General features: G+C 40.7%; 1 protein-coding gene across 4 annotated transcripts in view; it reads right to left on the reverse strand.

Annotated features, from left to right (window-relative positions):
• The window catches only part of CBFB (core-binding factor subunit beta), a 60,195-nt gene extending 41,584 nt beyond the window's left edge, over window positions 1–18,611 (reverse strand). Inside the window, exons 1-3 of one of the 4 annotated variants that reach the window (XM_027119670.1) lie at window positions 18,252–18,586; window positions 17,937–18,023; window positions 13,331–13,447 (exon numbers count right to left, since the gene is read on the reverse strand). In XM_027119670.1, the coding sequence (XP_026975471.1) occupies window positions 13,331–13,447; window positions 17,937–18,023; window positions 18,252–18,329 (282 nt within the window). In that variant the 5' untranslated portion in view covers window positions 18,330–18,586. Of the gene's footprint in view, window positions 1–13,330; window positions 13,448–15,332; window positions 15,494–16,953; window positions 17,866–17,936; window positions 18,024–18,251 lie in introns of those variants that run through there. The other 3 variants (XM_027119669.1, XM_027119667.1, XM_027119668.1) reach the window with 3 other exon arrangements.
• Between the last annotated feature and the right edge of the window lie 1,874 nt (window positions 18,612–20,485).

Raw genomic sequence — 20,485 nt, forward strand, 5'->3', positions numbered from 1 at the left:
CCATCTTCATTCTGTGATTCAAAGTAAACAGTGCGTTTTAAAAAATACATTTATTTATTTACCTGGCTGCACTGGGTCTTAGTTGTGGCACACGGGTTCTCTAGTTGTGGTGCACGGGCTCTAGAGCGCGCAGACTCTAGAGCGCGCGGGCTTAGTTGCCCCAGCATGTGGGATCTTAGTTCCCTGACCAGGGATTGAACCTGCGTCCCCCGCACTGGAAGGCATTTTTAAGAGAGTCCTAAAATGTTCTGACCCAAGAGGTACAATTTCAAGAGAAAAACATACAAAATTAAGTTATAAAATTCTTTGTTCCTTAACTAAGACCAAAAAAAGGTAATGAAATAAAAGAGGCAGATGCTATTTATTGTAATCCATTCTGAGTCAACTCTGTTAAGAATTATTTCTAAAAGTATTACAGCTGACTTTACCAAATTATTAACACAAAAAATTGATTATGTGTAGTTTTCCAGCAGCTTATCATCACAAATATCATTGGCACTCTGTTAGAAAAACAATTCAAGAAAAGTTAAAGGTTGAAAGGAAAAAGATGGAAGTTAAAGGTTGTTCTGAAGTCATCAAATGAGGTCGAAAATGACCATATTAAAATATTCACTTTAAAAGGAAGAATAACTTGGTGGGCCAAAATATTCAATAACTTTGGAAAGTGGTATGTGGAGTTTCTAGCCACTTACCTAATGATTATTAGCAGCAGTGTGGTAAACTGCAAACAACACAGACTCTTGGGTAAAAGACCTGGGTCTCGATCCTGGCTCTACCTAGGAAACAGATTACATGACTACTAAAGATTTATTTAGCCTCTCTAGGCCCCAGTTTCCTCAGCTGTAAAGTCAAGTTATCATTAAATGTGTTCCAATATCAAATAAAAGATTTCACTATAGCGCAGGATTAAGAGAAGTAGTAATGTATATATCATCTAGTACTAGTGGTGGTGATCACCATAAAAGCTAGTTTGTAGATTGTCAAAATGTATTTTAAATGGTCGAGTTCTGAAAACGTTCTGAATTTGATAGTGGTGATGCACATTGTGAATATATTAAAAACCACTGAATTGTACAGATGGATGAGATGGTGAACTCTATGTTACATGAACTTTACTGCAATTAAAAAAAGAAAAAATGAGGCTTCCCTGGTGGTGCAGTGGTTGAGAGTCCGCCTGCCGATGCAGGGGACACGGGTTCGTGCCCCGGTACGGGAAGATCCCACATGCCGCGGAGCGGCTGGGCCCGTGAGACATGGCCGCTGAGCCTGCGCATCCGGAGCCTGTGCTCCGCAACGGGAGGGGCCACGACAGTGAGAGGCCCGCGTACCGGGGGGAAAAAAAAAAAAGAAAAGAAAAAATGGCCCAGCAGCAATGTTCTGGATAGCAAAGGGATGGCAAGCCAGGACTGAAAAGCTGGAATAAGCAACACCCTCAAAAAATTTAGAAGGGTTTTCCCAAAGGGCCATTATTTAAAACAATACTCTGCAAGTGAGGCCAGACACTTATTAAAAATTATCATTTGGGCTTCCCTGGTGGCGCAGTGGTTGAGAGTCCACCTGTCGATGCAGGGGACACGGGTTCATGCCCTGGTCCAGGAAGATCCCACATGCCGCGGAGCGGCTGGGCCTGTGAGCCATGGCCGCTAAGCCTGCGCATCTGGAGCCTGTGCTCTGCAACGGGAGAGGCCACAACAGTGAGAGGCCCGCGAACCACAAAAAAAATAAAATAAAATAAAAAATATATATATATATATATCATTTAATATGGGCATAATATTTTATTTATTTGAAAACATCTAAATTCTCCTAATGGAAATGCTGCAGTCACATGTTCCTAGGCTACCCTTTTGTTTTTGTTTTTTGGGGGCTGCGTTGGGTCTTCATTGCTGCGCGCAGGCTCTTCCTAGCTGTGGTGAGTTGGGGCTGTTCTTCCTTGCGGTACGAGGGCTTCCCATTGCAGTGGCTTCTCTTGTTGCAGAGCATGGGCTCTAGGTGCGTGGGCTTCAGGAGTTGTGGCCTGCGGGCTCATTAGCTGTGGCACGCGGGCTCTAGAGGGCAGGCTCAGTAGTTGTGGTGCACAGGCGTAGTTGCTCCGTGGCATGTGGGATCTTCCCAGACCAGGGCTCAAACCTGTGTCCCCAGCATTGGCAGGCGGATTCTTAACCACTGTGCCACCAGGGAAGCCCTACCTTTTTTTTTTTTTTTGAAGTACGTGGGCCTCTCACTGCTGTGGCCTCTCCCGTTGCGGAGCACAGGCTCCGGACGCGCAGGCTCAGCGGCCATGGCTCACGGGCCCAGCCGCTCCATGGCATGTGGGATCCTCCCGGACCGGGGCACGAACCCGCGTCCCCTGCATCGGCAGGCGGACTCTCAACCACTGCGCCACCAGGGAAGCCCTACCCTTTTGTTTTAATCTGAAGATTAATCTGCCTTCATATCTAAAGTTTTAAAACACAGAAGGGCTTAGTATTGACTGTATACATGGAAGAAAAGTTTTCCCCTGTAAAAACAACCTGCCAACCATTCCCAGACTTGACCCTTTCCTGCTGAGGACACACAGTACAGCACAGCAAAGTATCAGAGTCCTAAAAGCACAGTTACACTGCCAAAAGGCACATTTTAAGTGTTATTTTAAATTCTTGGTTCCTAAATACACATCAATTTGAGAAGGCCCAGCCTAAATTGAAAAGCTCATAGTAGATAATAATTTCCAACTATTTACTTTGTATACTTTCATAAAAGAAGGTAACAATAATTAAACTCCCCACCAAATCACTGTCTATAACATGAAGAACACAGCTAGCTAGTCTGTGGCTTCTAATATTCTGTAGAAAACTAAGTATCAAAGAAGTGATATCAAATAAATACAGTCTCTAAGTCTGCTCAAGCTAAATAGCATTAAAATTTACAAATGCTTTCTTCTCAGTAAAAAGGAGATCATAAAAGTATCAATCTATGTTATCTATGTAGCAATTAAAACAGTACCTGGCACATAGCCAGTGCTACAGAACTGTTTGCTATTATTATTCTAATTCTTAAATGAGGAAATTAGAGTACACAGGAGCAAAGGGAGTCCCATATATTCAGACGTAGTTAATAAACGTTTTCTGCCCACCAAAACGCCTTTACTAGAATGCCCAAAGTTTCCTGTAGGAGAGAAAAAGATTTTTCATATGATTGCCATGTGTACAGTATTGACTGACTACTGTTTCCTACATTTGCAAAGATTTCCTAGATGGATGAAGACACATGTGTGCTCGTTAGGTACATCGATGTCCATATTTCTCATCTTTTTATTCTAAAAATTAACACTGATAATCATTTTGTTGCTTCTTTCTTATACAAAGGTATCTATTTCTGATTTTTCTATTCTTTGATAGTTAATAACAGTAAGATCAGAAAGATATAGATATTTTAATGTCAGATAAAAAAGTATCCTACAATAAGATGTGCAGAAAATTCAAAGATAAAAAGTAAATGCTATATCAAATAGAAAAATTTTTACTTTAAAATTTATATACACAGAAAAAAATAAGAACAGCAATATAACAAAACATTAACAATGGTTTTCTAAGAGGTAGGTTATGGATGATTTTTATATCTTTTCTAAAAGTGTGTTTTCCAAATTTTTCTTATTTCTTTTGTCAGGAAAAAGGTTATTTTAAAACACTACATTGAGGGACTTCCCTGGTGGTGCAGTGGTTAAGAATGCCAATGCAGGGGACACGGGTTCTATCCCTGGTCTGGGAAGATCCCACATGCCGCAGAGCAACTAAGCCCATGAACCACAACTACTGAGCCCACGTGCCGCAACTACTGAAGCCTGCGCACCTAGAGCCGGTGCTCCACAACAAGAGAAGCCACCACAAAGAGAAGCCGGCGCACCACAATAAAGAGTAGCCCTTGCTTGCCGCAACTAGAGAAAGCCTGCGCGCAGCAACAAAGACCTAACACAGCCAAAAATAAAATAAATAAATTTATATATATAAAAAAAACCCATTATATTGAAACAACACAGATGAACCTTAAAGACATTATGCTAAGGGGAATAAGTCAGTCACAACAGGACAAATACCACATGATTCCACTTATAAGAGGTACCTCAAGGAATCAAATTCACAAAGACAGAAGTAGAATGGCAGTTGCCAGGGGCTGGGGGCATGGGAAAGGAGAATGGAGAATTATGGTTAATGGGTACAGAGTTTCAGTTTGAGGAAGATGACAAAAGTTCTGGAGATGGACGGTGGTGACGGTTACACAACAGTTTTAATATACTTAACGATACTGAACTGTACAGTTAAAAACAGTTAAAATGGTAAATTTTTTGTGACGTGTATTTTACCATAATAAACAAAATAAAAACACAAGCTCAAAAAAACCAACCAAACAAACAAACAAACCCAAACATGGAGGTCCAGTGGTTAAGACTCTGCTTCCAATGCAGAAGGCATGGGTTCTATCCCTGGTTGGGGAACTAATATCCTACGTGCCGCACAACGCGGCAATCAATCAATCAATCAATAAAGACTTAAAGAAAAATACATCAAGCTCTTGAAGGAACTACCATTAATTTCAAGATTATCAACATTATGAGCCAGGCAGCATTAAAGTTTACAAATGAGAGAAAGTTAAGAGAGGCACAACAGAAGCCAAAATTACACTTACATTATAGCAGTTTTGACAGAATCTGTATTTATATTTCCTAATACAATGTTTTCTTAAATAAATATTTTATTTTTTATTTTAAAAAATATTTATTTATTTGGTTGTGCCGGGTCTTAGTTGCAGCATGCGGGATCTAGTTCCCTGGTCAGGGATCAAACCGGGGCCCCCTGCATTGGGAGCGCAGAGTCTTAACCACTGGACCACCAGCGAAGTCCCCTAATACAATGTTTTATATGCAGTCAAGGCTATCTCTACTTTAAAACAGACTCATAATAAAACTTCAATTGCAAAAATATCGATAAAGAACTTGTATTTAATACATAAAAAATGCTTACATCTCAATAACTTGATATCAAAAAATGGGCAAAAGTTTTGAACAGACACTGCCAAAGATACACAAATGGCACACGAGCACATAAAACATGCTCAACGTCATTAGTCACTAGGTAGATGCAAATTAAAACCAAAATGAGATACCACTACAAACTCACTAAAATGTCTAAAATTAAAAAGACCGACAGTACAAAGTCTTTACCGACAGTAAAGACGTGAAGTAACTGAAACTTTCGTACATGGCTAGTTGGAATGTGAAACTGTACAGCCACTTTGGAGAGCAGTTTGACAGTTCCTTAAAAAGGTATACTCATGAAACAACCCAGTAATTTCAGTCCTATATATCTACCCAAGAGAAATGAAAACAAATGTCTACATAAAAGACTCGTATATAAATGTTCAAAGCAGCAGAGTAGCCAAAACAACAGGAAATAACTCAAATGGCCATCAACTGGTAAATGGATAAACAAAGGGTTACAAGTCCAAACAGTGGAATACTACTCAGTAATAAAAAGGAATGGACTACTATACACACAATACAGATGAATTTCAAGAGCAAGTTGCTAAGTACAAAAGACTACATACTGTATGATTCCATTTATATGAAATTCCAGAAAAGACAAAATAGTATGTAACAGAAAGGAGATAGTGGTTACCTGAAATGACACTGCCTGCAAAGGGGCATGAGGGAACTTTCTGAGGTTATGGAAATATTCTGTATCTTTATTGTGGTAGTAATCACACCAACGACTGTACACATTTGTCACTGAATTATATACCTTAAATAGGTGAATTCTGTTGTATATAAATTATATCTCAATAATGACAATTGAAAAAAAAATTACAAAAGAAAATGAGAAGCAGTAAAGCTGGGATACAGCAGCCCTTCTCAAAAACTGATTTCTTTAGTTGAACATTTCAATAGTCTTTATCCTTGCAGTGTTTGAATTAATCATTCAAAAATACTGGGGTAGGAAACAGAAGCAAAAAGGGAAAGAATTAAGGATGTTTCTCTCAGACATATTTTCTGACATCTCTAACTTGAAATATATAATTGAGATATGGCCAAGACTAAAATGTTATCTTTACATTAAAAGGTAAATCTAGGCAAATAATGCAATTCAAGAAAAGGGGAAGAGATCAGTGCTGTATATCAATTATATCTCAAAAAACCTGGGAGAAAAAAGAGAGGGAAAAAAAAAGAGTACATCATCTTCAAATACTTCAGAGGTACATTTACCATATATGAAAATTAATGTAACTCTAACTGGAAGGTACTATGATATTCTCATTTTTAAACATTATTATTTCTTCATGAAGTCAGTCAACTCTTCTTGGATTTAAAAATTGTTGAAATAGGGCTTCCCTGGTGGCTCAGTGGTTAAGAATCCGCCTGCCAATGCAGGGGACACGGGTTTGAGCCCTGGTCCGGGAAGATCCCACATGCCGCGGAGAAACTAAGCCCGTGTACCACAACTACTGAGCCTGCGCTCTAGAGCCCGCAAGCCACAACTACTGAGCCCGTGTGCCACAACTACTGAAGCCCACGCGTCTAGAGCCCGTGCTCCGCAAGAGAAGCCACTGCAATGAGAAGCCCGTGCACCGCTACAAAGAGTAGCCCCCTCTCCACAACTAGAGAAAGCCCATGCACAGCAACGAAGACCCAATGCAGCCAAAAATAAATAAAATAAATTTATTTTAAAAAATTATTGAAATAAAACTTTTCTAAAAGCCCAGATTACTTATTTCAATGCACTGAACTGTTGATAACTAAGTGCTGGAAAATATACTTCATGTTTTAGTTGAATTGAAATACTTAAAGTCTAGATCTGACAAGTTAGTTGTAAAGTTGCCTCAATTTCTCTTGGGGAAACCACATTCCGAAGCGTTACCACAGATATCTTTTATTTGGAGTGACTGGGCTGTATAAGGAGGAGAGGGAACTTGCTGCTGAGCCTGAATACGGATTTCTCAAAGCTAACATTAAGGAGTCCTCTAAACTCTGCCAAATTGTGGATGGTATATAAACAGACACAATATTTATTTTGGGACAAAGATCCTGCAAGCAAGTAAGCAAAACACTCCAGAAGCAGCAGTCACAGACCTTTGAAGACATTTAAAACAAGAGTTTGTCCTCATGCATTAAATCAAATGCTGTTAAATTTTGCTTTGTTATTTTATGCTGATGAAAATGAATGATAAAAGATTTTCATTTTAAGTATAAATGTTCAGAAAGGACAAAAAAAGTAAAACACATAACATCAAAAATGTTTAAAAGTACCTACTCTAACGCCATACACATTATAATTACTCCCAATGTCTGCTATTAACATTACCTGACTATCAATTAAAATCATAAGGTATAAATAGCAATGCAACAACCATATAAAGTTTAACTGCTTTTTCTGGGACCACACAGTATATTCTAGATATATCTAGATAAAACTAGATAGTATATTCAATTTCCATAGAAAAAATGGTAAACAATAGCACTATAAAGTTCATTTGTTCAGTTTATAAAGTTTTCATATGCTTCATGCTCACAAACTAGGATCATGTAGTAAGCATAAACAATCATTAATTTAAAAACCTAAGGAGGCTTTCAAAAACACAATGCATACAAAAACCATTACTCTGACTACTCAAGACTAATAACTTATGGTCAACCATAATTATCTGCATTTGTTTGAAATAAAAATCAATTGGAAATAAATTCTAAGAGGAAAGATCAAATGAATTGGGTGTTGCTTGGTCTACAAAAATTTAACATAAGAATGATTTCAATTCTATCTGTTGCATCCCTTGTCTTCTGACAGCTAAATTAGAGGAAAGCAGTTTAAGTTAAGGAAGAATTATAAACATTTTGGCTGTTTAGGTTTATAAAATACCAGGATGGACCACTTGGGAAAGATGCAGTCTCCCAACATAGTAGAGCTACCGGAAGTGAAGCTGACCTAAGGCACTCTACAGCAGTAAAACTCCTTGATTATCTATAATCTCACCCTACAAACCCATCAAATAGCCTAACTTTGGATAGGGCTTTACAATTTAAAAGGCATTTTCACATATTCTGGTACGTCATTTAATCCTCACATGAGGTATATGAATAGGGAAGACATTCTGATTCCCATTTACAGGTAAGGAAACCAGTTATGATTGTCTTTTGACTCATATCCAGAGCTCTTTCCACTATACTGTATTATTTTAAACCTCTTCTAAGAAAGACCCTTATTAAGAGTCAGTGTAGACAACTCACTAGATACCTGGGTGCAAAAGTTTCAAATATATTTGAAAGACAGATTATAAAATTGTATGCTCTGACTTGATGGTCAGTTATCCATTAACAGACCTTCCTTACTGAAGACCCTTGGTTTGAAAATATTCCTACAAACACAAAGGTAGAAAGAATGAATAAAAGGACTGGTTTTGCTAAGACCACTTTCTTAGATCATAAAGCCATATTTCAAATGAAAGAGACTATGGAGCTTCTGTTTCCTATTAGCATTCTAATTTTTTTCTGAATTCATCAAATTTAAGTGAACATTGTGGTAGCCAGCCTCCAAGATGGCCCCAATGACCCCAGCCTCCTCTCATGTTTGTGAATAAACCACCCCCCTCCCTGTTGAGTGTGGGCTAGACTTAGTGACTCACTTCTAATGAACAGGAGAAGACACAAGTGATCAGAGAATAGGTCATAAAAAGCAGGGTGACCTCATTCTTTTTCTCTCTATGGAGAGGAACATGTGACTAGGAACTGAAGCCACTGACCAAAAGTGATGAGTGAGCTTGGAAGGGGATTCTTTAGCTCCAGCCAAGCCCTCAGAGACTGCACAGCCCCAAGAGCTTGACTGCAATGTCCTAGGAGACCCTAAGCCAGAACCACCCAGCCAAGCCACTCCCAGATTCCTGTAAAAGGGCACGAGGGGACTGAAACATTATCTGGATTGTGGGTGGTGTTTACATGGGTGTGCACATTTGTTAAAACTCAAATTATACACTTAAAGTGGGTGCATTTTTTGGTAAGTAAACTATACTTCAATAAAGTTGATTTTAAAAAAAAAGCCACCGAACTCTTGAGATAAGCAAAGGGTCACTTATGAAAAAGCAGTGCCATAACTTAAGAAGTTAAGGGTGGGTGGTGAGAAAACAGAAGCTGCAACAAGCTACCACCACAAACTCACATATCCTAAACTGCTCCTCAAAATTGCTCCACCCACAGCTTTTCTCATCTCAGATGACAGTAATCCCATACTCCCAGCTGCTCTAACCAGAAAGTTAAGAGTCATTCTTTTTTTTTTTTAATTTATTTATTTATTTATTTTTGGCTGCGTTGGGTCTTCGTTGCTGCGCGCAGGCTTTCTCTGGTTGCGGTGAGTGGGGGCTACTCTTTGTTGCAGTGCCCAGGCTTCTCATTGCAGTGGCTTCTCTTGTTGTGGAGCACGGGCTCTAGGTGCGTGGGCTTCAGTAGTTGCAGCACGCAGGCTCAGTAGTTATGGCGCACGAGCTTAGCTGCTACGCAGCATGTGGGATCTTCCGAGACCAGGGCTCAAACCCGCGTCCCCTGCATTGGCAGGCGGATTCTTAACCACTGTGCCACCAGGAAAGCCCAGAGTCATTCATTTTTTTAAAGATTTTTTAAAAAAAGTTATTTATTAATTTATTTTATTTTTGGCTAAGCTGGGTCTTCGTTGCTGCCCGTGGGCTTTCTCTAGTTGTGGCGAGTAGGGGCTACTCTTCGTTGTGGTGCACGGGATTCTCATTGCAATGGCTTCTCTTGTTGCGGAGCATGGGCTCTAGGAGCACGGGCTTCAGTAGTTGTGGCTCGCGGGCTCAGCAGTTGTGGCTTGTGGGCTCTAGAGCACAGGCTCAGTAGTTGTGGCACACAGGCTTAGCTGCTCTATGCCACGTGGGATCTTCCCGGACCAGGGCTCAAACCCTTGTCTCCCGCATTAGCAGGCGGATTCTTAACCACTGCGCCACCAGGGAAGCCCCTGGAGTCATTCTTGACTCTCACACCTTACATCCAATCCATAAGCAAAGCCTGTTGGCTCTACCTCAAAATATATCCAGACTATGACTACTTCTCACCACTTCCATTGCTACCAGCCTAGTCTCTCACCAAGACTAAAGCAATAGCCCAACTGGTCCCCCTGCTTCACTCTTGCCCCCTAAACCTGTTGTTAACCCAGCAGCTAGAGTGATCCTTTCAAAACTTAAGGCAGATCATATCACTGATGTGCTCAAAAAGCAGAAACTACTTCCCACTCCACTCAGAATAAAGTCCACGTTGTTGCATGGTCTCCCACAGTCACATAAACCGGCTCCTTGACATCTCCCTCATCTCTTCTCCTACTCCTCTCCTCCTCACTCAGTCTACTCCAGCCATACCGGCCCGCTTGTTGTTTAACAAACACACTGTGCAAGCTCCCAGTCTAGGGCCTTTACAAGGCTGTGTCCTCTGTATGGAACATCTTTCCTTCAGATATCTGCATGGCTCATCATTCCCTAACCTCCTTCGGGTCTCTGCTCAAATATGACCTTCTCTACCCAGACTATCCTATTTAAAATTACGGACATTCCTGTTCATTGATAACACTTATTTTACTCTAATTTTCCTTTTTTTCCAGAGCACTTACCACTCTGTAACATATTACATACCTTATGTACTATGCATATTGCCCACTACTCCATTCCTTCCATAAAACAACCTCTAGGGCAGGATCTTTGTTTTGTTCACTGATGCATCTCAAGTGCCCAGGACAGTGTTCACTCAGTATACATAACAGGTGTTCAACAAAGAACTTCTGAATGAATTTTTGAGTAACTGTGTCAGGTACTGAGCTAAGCACTTTATATACACTATTTCATTTAATCACTACGGCCACCCTGGGAGATATGTATTAAACTCACGTTATAATTGAGGACCATAAAGATAAAATAACTTGTCCAAAGTTATAGAGTAATAAATGAAGTAGTATACAAAGCCAGGACTTAATTATACCTAACTTGAAAGGCTTAACCACTCATCTTCTCAAAGCTGGGTTTGAATGGGAAGAGAACTAAGCTGCCTTAGGATGTAACAAGGTCAAGAGTATGTGGAAGAAGAGACACTGATTTTGGATCCAATATAAGGAGCAGAGGCAAATAATTAACATTTAGGGAAATTCCTTCAATTTGCTTTGCTTTTAGTCCTATGGGCACAGAAATAAACGTTAATGGTTATCAGAAAGACATCATAAAAAAGGAGGACGAGAAATAAGAGACCCTGTAGCCTGAGCTCTATGGATGAGAAAACATGGGTTATCTTTTCTCTAAATTCACTGGAGTACTTATTTATCCCAGTGGTATAGAGTGATATACTAGCAGGGTTTTTTTTTTTCATTAAATTTTTTTTCCCCTAGATTCTACTGGCGTAGTACAAGTGTTGGTAAAATTATATTTGAGAAATATATCATCTATGCACAAACATTTACAGATTTAAATCTGAGGGAAAGATACAGATTTCTGCCAGCATTACCATCCCTGGAATACAGCCACGTTCATTTGTTTACGTATTGTCTATGGCTCCTTTCACACTGTAACAGCGAACCTGAGTAGTTGCAACAGAGAACATACGCCTGCAAAACTGAAAATATTTTCTCTCTGGCCCTTTACAGAAAAAAAATTATAAAACAAGTATTAAAATATAAGTTTCTTACATCAGTTCTAGCACTCTTCCTGATATATTTGAAAACAAAACCTCTAAATTCTAGAATAAGCCATCTAACGTTTTTGTTCTTGTTGATCGTATAACTGAAAACATCTCAATGGCTTAAGTCCAAAGATAATGTGGTCTTGTACTCCCTTGATGGCGCAGTGGTTAAGAATCCGCCTGCCAATGCAGGGGACACAGGTTGAAGCCCTGGTCCGGGAAGATCCCACGTGCCGCAGAGCAACTAAGCTCGTGTGCCACAACTACTGAGCCTATGCTCTAGGGCCCATGTGCCACAACTACTGAGCCCACGTGCCACAGCTACTGAAGCCCGTGTGCCTAGAGCCCGTGCTCCACAACAAGAGAAGCCTGCGCACCGCAACAAAGAGTAGCTCCCGCTCGCCACAACTAGAGAAAGCCCATGTGCAGCAACGAAGACCCAACACAACTAAAATCAATCAATCAATAAAATTTATTTTTAAAAATAATAAATAAATAAAATTAAAGAACACAAAAAAACCCCTCTTCATTGTATATATACAAAATAAGAAAATCCTTTTCGCAGGGGGGGTGGTGGTGGGATGAATTGGGAGATTGGGATTGACATATATACACTAATATGTATAAAATAGATAACAATAAGAACCTGCTGTATAAAAAATAAAATAAAATTCAAAAATTCAATCAATAAATAAAAAGAAAATCCTTTTCCTAATACAGTTCAATACAAAAATCTTTTAAGTTCCTCAAAGGACTATTTAGATGTTCCTTATGTTTTGCAAATAAAGTGATAGGTTATACTATTCACGATGACACTTAGAAAAGTAATTTAGCAAGTTAATAAAAATAGGTATAGAAATACACTGCAAAGGAAACAGGAGAAATACTGAGTACAAAATGAGGTCAAAAATTTTTCTTTAAATATTTTATTTCAAGAAGTCAATTTCCACATTAAAAGATGAACCAATCCAAGATATTATTCATTAACATTTCATCAAAATCATAAACACATTTAACTTAGATTTTAATATGGCTCTCAGCTTAAACATTTCCAACTACATTTTCCATATATTCAACCTAAACTTCCAACATAATAATTTTAAGACATTTATGTTTCCCAGAAGCTTTTCCTCAAAACAAAAAAATTATTTCCAAGTTAACATCTTCACATTGTTTTTCTCAAAATTAAATTTGCTATATTAACAGAAGTAGAAAGCTACCCATAAACTATTTCCAAATATTATTAAATTTTAAGCCTACAGAGGCTTTTCCCATTTTTCTCTAAATTTCATTTTTTTTTTACAACACTATAGTCACACACATTTTAGTAGAACAAAAAATTTCTTGTCAACACTTCAAAGGAATTAAGTTTCAAATGTTACATGTAAGAAAGCACACTACTCTCTTTAAGGGCTAGAACTTTCTATGGCAAATGATATAAACATGAAATTAGCAATAAAATTATATAAAAAATGTGATTTTTAAAAATTGTATTATATCTTTATAATACGGAATGAAAACAAATCTGATCATATGCCTGAATAATCAGACATGTGATCTCTTTATTAAAATGTAAATCCAGATAATCTCTAATAATAAAACAATCCACAGTATTTCAAATTGCAAAGAAATGTTTCCTACCTTGCCTGCTTCTCTTTCTAAGTCGACATACTCTCGGCTAGGTGTTTGTCGCTGTTCTCCCTGCCAGCTGGCCGGAAAAAACTGGAGAGACAGATTGGTTCCTGTGGCCACAAAAGCCTTTTAGAAAAATCAATACAAACAGGATCAGGAGCAGGACATTACATAAATTATGCAGGCAGTCATTTATTTTTACATCAGTTTCTGTCTTAAGCCAGGCAGCACCAAGATTACTTAAAAGTAAAAAAACATGCACTCATCATTTTTCTTAAGTATTAAGTTACAAACATCTGATTCCATTTTGAGGACATTTGCCATTGGCTGCTTAAATATAAAATCAGACATGGAATCAATACTTTCTTTCAGGTCATTTTTTGCTGACGTTAGTATAGTGCACTGCTAATGTCTAACCAGAAGCCACCATCACTGTATTTAAAAACCTGTATTTTTAAATGTGAAAATCACTGAAGAGCTGAATATTTTGAATTTTGGAGCATACCACAATTTAAAGTTGTGCAAATGAGACATTTTAATTTTTCCTGATTTCTCTTGCTCAAAGAAACACTATGCTCCAAAACCCATGTTAAAAATGCACTTGGAGATGACTGGAAGTGAAAATATCTCCACAATATATCACATTGGGAGGAGCTCATTATCATGAATAAACTAACCAAATATCACTTCAAGTGCTTTTTAATAACCAAAATTTATAAGATGAAGACAATATCCTCCATTATGGTTTTTAGCAGAATTCTCTCTCAGAGACAAAAATTCTAGTTTCAGGAAAGGCTCAGCTTAAAAAATACAGACCTTTTCATCCCCATAGGTGTCTATTTTATCCAGTTTCCCAAATTCCAGTCACTTGCACAGTGAATACAAATAAATGTTAATACCTTCCTACTGAAAAGAAAAATGCACCTGGGACTGTCTCTCCTCTGATAAACCATACACTAGCATGTGATGTGACTACTTCTCATCTCTCTAAAACCTTGGATGATTAAAAAAATATGCATTTTCTAAAACCCGACTTTAGGAGAACTGATTCTGACAATAACAAAAGAGTATTCATCTAATATTTATAAAAGATTTGGATGGCACAGCTCAACAGACAGAACAATCTAAAACCATTTCAATACAGTCTCATTCTGTGTAGCCCCTGAGCAATTTATATTTCCCCCAAGTAAAAAATGGAAATAACCATGTCCCTCTTCCCCAGGGAAAATATGAAAGAAATAAGTAAAAAGCATTGGAAAAAAAATTTTTTTCATCATCTAAATGTAAACTCTTCTTTGTTGAAATCAGAGAACTTTTTGTTTGTTTTATTTTACTAACTAAAGTTCTTAAGCATAATTTGTTTCCAAGCATAGTCTTCATCTGAAAGCAAGGGGTTCACATTTTTGGGCAATTTGTTTAAAGCATTAGTTGATTCAGCTATCCGCTAGTTCCCCTGATGATTACGGGCTTAGATTCTTTAGAGATAAAAATTACAGTACTTCCTATGATTGGTACTAGTAGGTACAACTGTCAACCTAACTGCTAAATCTCTATAGACATCTTTAATGGCATTTCCCTAATCACTGGGATACCTTTTCTTGTGGTAAATGTTTTATATGAATAGAGGCTGAACAAACATCAATATTACAATATTAATCTTAAAAAAAAAATTTGCCCACTATTAGCATAAGTTTAAAAAACAACCATTGAACTGAAATGAATAATAGTTCAAATGAAAACAGACACTAGGTGGCAAACTGCCTAGGCTGTGTGACCTGAGGCAAATTACTTAACTCTGAACCTCAGTTTCCAGTATTTGTAAAGTGCTTAGAACAGTACCAAGTAAATGCTACATGTATTTGCTAAATACAATGAGAAGTAATTTTGAGCTGAAGAAGACAGCCAACCTTGTCAGTCTCAGATAATGAAATTCTCAGGGCAGATAAGAGATTCTGCCCATGAATGAATACCCTCCGTCAAAATCCCGCAGCCATGTTTCTTCAGTATTCACCTAGTTACAAATCCTTCTGCCACCAGTGTATCCCAAATCAGCTCTGTGTTAGGTGAAGACATTCTGCAGCTCTTATTACCTCACCTCCTGCCTGAAGGCCAACCTCAGAAGAGATTTCCTGCTTCATCACTTCATGTCCATTATCTCATCAACATCCCTCTCTGAGACAGGAGAAGTGGTAAAAACAGATCACTCTAAAATACCATTTCCCAAATTTATCTGACCACAGAACTCTTTATTTTTTTTACTGGAACACCTACATATACCTAGGAGTTGGGAAAACTCTGTTTGAAAACACAAAGATGTCACACTGGTAAAAGTGTCTGTATGGAGGATTTCTAGAATGTCCTGACTATACTTTACAGGTTTCATTAAACTGTAAAATAGCACACCTGTGCCAGTCCAACATACCTTTTATTCTTCCATCTTCAGGATTAAAAATACATAGTTTTTACTGCTTTCACAGTAGTCACCATACCTCTCATAAGTATCTTTTTCTTTTATTAATCATTAGTGTTGAAGATATCTCTAACACTCCTACTACAAGAGCTTATATAAGGAATAAATCAGGTTTTACCAAATAAATTCTACCCCTCACCCATAATCACTTTTATTTCATGCTATGATATGGAGTCTGGATAAGTTTTATAACTAAGAAGAGATGAGCATCACAGCCTTACACTGTTTTGCATCTAAATACAAAATAAATCATTCATTAACCTCACTGATAAAGTTAAGGAGATGTTCATAATAAAAAGAATAAAAGAGAGGGGAGAAAGTGTTGGATATAGTTTTGGGAACTATGCATATTTTTATCATACATGGCTGCTGTCAAAATAGAAGCAAAAAAATGCCTTTTCCACGCCTATTTTCCACCACCAAGTAAGTAAAAACCACAGCCTGTTTATAAGTCATAAGATATATTTTGGGCATTAAGCGAAGTAACCTCTAAATTCAAATAATCAAGTACTTATGATGCAAAAGACACTGTGCAAAACCCATACAGAGGGGGCATATACGGAATTAATGTGGTCTCCATCCTCTAGAAGCTAAAAATCTCTCAATTTAAATATGGCTAACATTGAATTAAAGGGGGGGAAACTAGAAAGCGAGGGAAATGTGAAATTCCTTCCAAAAATAAAGTTACTTCCAAAACATCCATGGGTTGGGTATATCATCCACCTATTCCAAAAGGAAATTCAGACAAAGGATGATATAATCACTGAGCCAACTAATGAATGATTCTTCTACCACTCAGTGCCAAAACCAGAAAGTATTTGTCCTATACATTTGAATCATATAACTATTACAAACACTCAAAAAAGTGGGCTAAAATCTAGACACTTTCTTTTATAATGTGCAATAATGACCAAATATTCTAGAGTTCCTAATAAATTTGGCCAGTATCTTCTCATGATCTGTAATACAATTCTAAAAAGCCTTCATTTTAAGCATCAAAATATTTTTTAAAAATAAACGATTTCAGTGATGAAAAGGGAGAATTTTATGTGAATTATGTCTCAATACCAATAAATACATTCTCTACTGTACAAGGAATGGGAGAAGCAAATGTTTCAATATGTCTTCCTATTGTTAACCTAAATTCAAACTGCTTCCATACCTTCAAGTGTGTGCAGATGCAATGGTCCAAGTCATGGAGCTGATAATCAGATTCCATTATACAGTGCTACAACTTTTTTAAAAATTAATAATCAACCTCTTCTCTTTAGTTTTTTCCTATGCACTTCTGGGCTTCATCATTCTCTCTTCATTAGCACCTCCAGTAGGACAAACCAAAAGGAGATGAGGGGAACTAGGACACTTGAATTTTTTTCAACATTAGGCTTCATGGAGGTAAGGCACCAAATCCACCACCTAAAACAGGGCCTCGGATCAACACTGGGTTTTGCAAATCCATGCAATTCTTTAGTAACTTCAGGCCTAAACGAGATACGTTTTTTAGGTTTGGGGAAAAAACAAAAAAACACCAAATGGTTTCTTTCTGATTCTCCTGAAGCTTAACATTCTAAGAAAAGAAGATGGCACGTTCTTGAGGGCTTTTTTTCCCCCTCTATTAGAACAACAGATAACTGGATTTACTCTCAGATTTATTCTCAGCTATACTGAAAATAAGACAGTTTCACATATAGGTTTACGAAAAATCTAGCGTCTAAGACACAAACTATCGCCCAAGAATCAGAACCTTGAACGAAGCCCAATTTTTTCCGTAAGGGTGTTTTCTTCCTACTAATAACCGACCCTTTAATCGGTGTCACAGCCTATACAACGACCTTTCCTTGTTTAGTTGGGCTCCGGTTTGAGTTCCACTCGCGGCAAAGTGTTTGTCGAGTCGTGTCTGGGAAACATAATCCACCCGCCGAGAACCACAGGGAAGAGTCTCCCCGCGAGGACGCGGCCCGCCAGTGTCTGGTTTCGCATTTTGAATCCCGAGTAGGAAGTGAGACGGCGCCCGCTCAGTTCCGGGAGCCGCGGCGTCCGCGGCGCCGTCCGGAACCGGCCTGGGCCGCGGCGGCCCCCGCGCAACAAGTGACCTGCGCGCGGCTTGCTCCCCTGTGCCCCCGGCCCCCGGCCCCGCCGACTTACGATTTCCGAGCGGCCGTCACGGCAGGCGTTCTGGAAGCGCGCCTGGCGCTCCTCGTGGGGCCGGTCCCTGAAGCCCGTGTACTTAATCTGCAAGGCAGAGACGGCCCGAAATCAGAAGCCAAATCCGCGATGCCGCCCGCCCCGCGCGGCACCGATAAGGGCAACCAGAGTCTGCGGGCAGATGGCTGCCCGGGCGAGACTGCCCCTCCGCAGGCGCGCCGGCGCGGGGTTCCCGGGAGCCGCGCCGCCCAAACTTTTCTCCGCCCGGGCCCGCTCGGGGCGCGCCGCGGCCTCCCCGCCGCCCGCCTGCCTCACCTCACATTCGCGGCTCAGCTTCCTGAAGAACTCCTCGTTCTCGAACTTGCTTCTCTGGTCGGGCACGACGCGCGGCATCTTCCCGCCCTGAGGCTGCGCCGGCCGGCCGGGCTCCGGGCTTCCGCGGGCACCCGCTGGCCGGCTCTGCGCTGACCGACTGACCGCGCACCCGCGGCGCCCTGACTCTCGCTTCTCTTTGTTTCAGGCGCCCGCCCGCGTGGGCTCCCGCGCCGGGAGTCTGAGGTGCCGCCGCCCGCTCGAGCCCAGCCCACGCCGCCGCCGCCGCCGCCGCCGCCGCCGCCGCCTCAGCAGTTGCCTACCGCCCGCGCGGACCCAGCACTCGCCGCCTCCGGCCGCCGCCGCCGCCGCCGCCACTTCCTCTCACCGCCCACCTCGCTAGCCCGCCCGCCCCGCCCCCGTCGGCCCCACCCCTCCTCCTCGCGCGCCCGCCCGCCCCAAACTCCAGCAAACAAAACGCACCATTCACAACTCGCGCCGCGCATGCGCTGCCCGTCCGCCCTCGGCGCCGCTGGGCTGCAGCGAAGCGGAGCTCCTCCCGCGGCGCGGCCCTCTTCCCCTGGACCGCTCGCGGGCCACTTGGTGTGGAATCGTCCGGTGGGGATCTGCTCGGCTCTTGGAGACAGGGAGCGGCCCGTTAGGGTTCTTCCTTTCCACTGGAACTTTTGGGCTCCACAGCAGCGCGGAGTAACCCCAAAATGTCACGTGAACGCGAGGAAACTTCAGTCCTTGGAGACTTTGCGTCCGAGAACCGACCGGGAGGGGTGTAGGCTGTGCACATCAAAGACTAAAGGTGGAAAGAGACCAGAGAATCCATCTAAATCCGCATAATGGTGGAAAGGTCGGAGCTGTTGGAGTCAGAAGGGCCTCAAGTGGGATCTTACTCAACTCCCCTGCCTGCTGGCTGAGGCCCTTAGATAGGCACTGGACCGCGCTAAGCCTCAGTTTGCGTTTTTCCAAAATGCAGGCTCTCACAAGCTCGCAGTGTTAGCATGAGAGCCTTTATGCAATTCTAGCAGATAATGAGCACTCAATAAATTTAAGTTTCTGAAGAACAAGCTGACTTATATAACCCAATACCAGTTCATATATTTACACAAATGTGCAACAAGATCCACAAGTTCTAGGGAAGTCATTTAGCCCAAGCTGGAGAGAGCCTGATATGGGATTCATGGCAGAGCTTGACTCAAAGTTGGTCTTCAATAAATTCTGATCCTTAAAATCTCAGCTTGTCAAAAACTCAGTCCAAGTATGGCAAATAGGTGCCAACTCTGATTGACAGTAGCTGGACTTATTGCAAAGGATTGTGAGGATACACTTAAGTTCACAGGAATTAGTGCCAAGGGCAGTTGGCAATGTCTGCCTGAATGCAGGATTTGGCAGACTTTCCCACCCCTTTCTAGTCCAATCCAATCTCGTTTTTACGGATATGGAACTCAGCTAGGATGATGGAGTATCCTGGTTTTAGCAGTGAAAGTCCCATGTCCCAGGAAACCACTCAGTCCCCGGCAAACTGGATTGGTTGTTCACCCTGAGGTCCAGTTAGTGACTGATTGCCCGAGGTCAGGGAGAGAGTTTTCAGCAAAATCAAACCTGTAGGCTGGTGGTTTTAACAAACACACTCTTTCTGAATAGCAAACATAGAATCAACTCCTTCTAAGGGCATGCTGCCTGGCCTACACCTAGCCAGTGTGAATGTATGTCTGTACACAAACAGAAAGGGTATACATAGTTCTGGATGTCACCAACCACTGTTGTTGGGCCTCCAGCTATCCCAGAATCTTTCCCTCAGGTGTCTTTCAATTGCAAGTGACTGAAAACCAATTCAAAAAAACTTAAAGCTAAAAAGTTGTCAGTTTTACTTTAAGTAAACAAATCACAGAGAGGGACTCTTGGTTTCTCCATTGCTTCTCACTGCTAATTCTCTCAGCATCTCTTCGATGGCATTCATTTCCTGACAAAGGATGGGAGCAGCCACTTCTCCATCTCCAAAGTCTCCATCTCCCAGATTGGCCCAGTCTGGGTCACATACTCTCCCCTCTGCCAAAATCACCATTTCCAGGCAGATGTGATGACACTGGCCAACTTCAGTCACATGCTCTCCCATTGCGGATTGGGGGCCTGAGATTGGCAGCTTCAGAGAGAAGCTGATGGTTGAAAGAAGGGAATAGCAGTTTTCCCAAAAGGAGGGAGTCAGAGTAGTACATGGTGGGCCC

Source organism: Aethalodelphis obliquidens, unplaced genomic scaffold (assembly GCF_003676395.1).
Source record: "Aethalodelphis obliquidens isolate GAN/ISIS:26980383/991018 unplaced genomic scaffold, ASM367639v1 scaffold20, whole genome shotgun sequence".
NCBI lineage: Eukaryota > Metazoa > Chordata > Mammalia > Artiodactyla > Delphinidae > Aethalodelphis > Aethalodelphis obliquidens.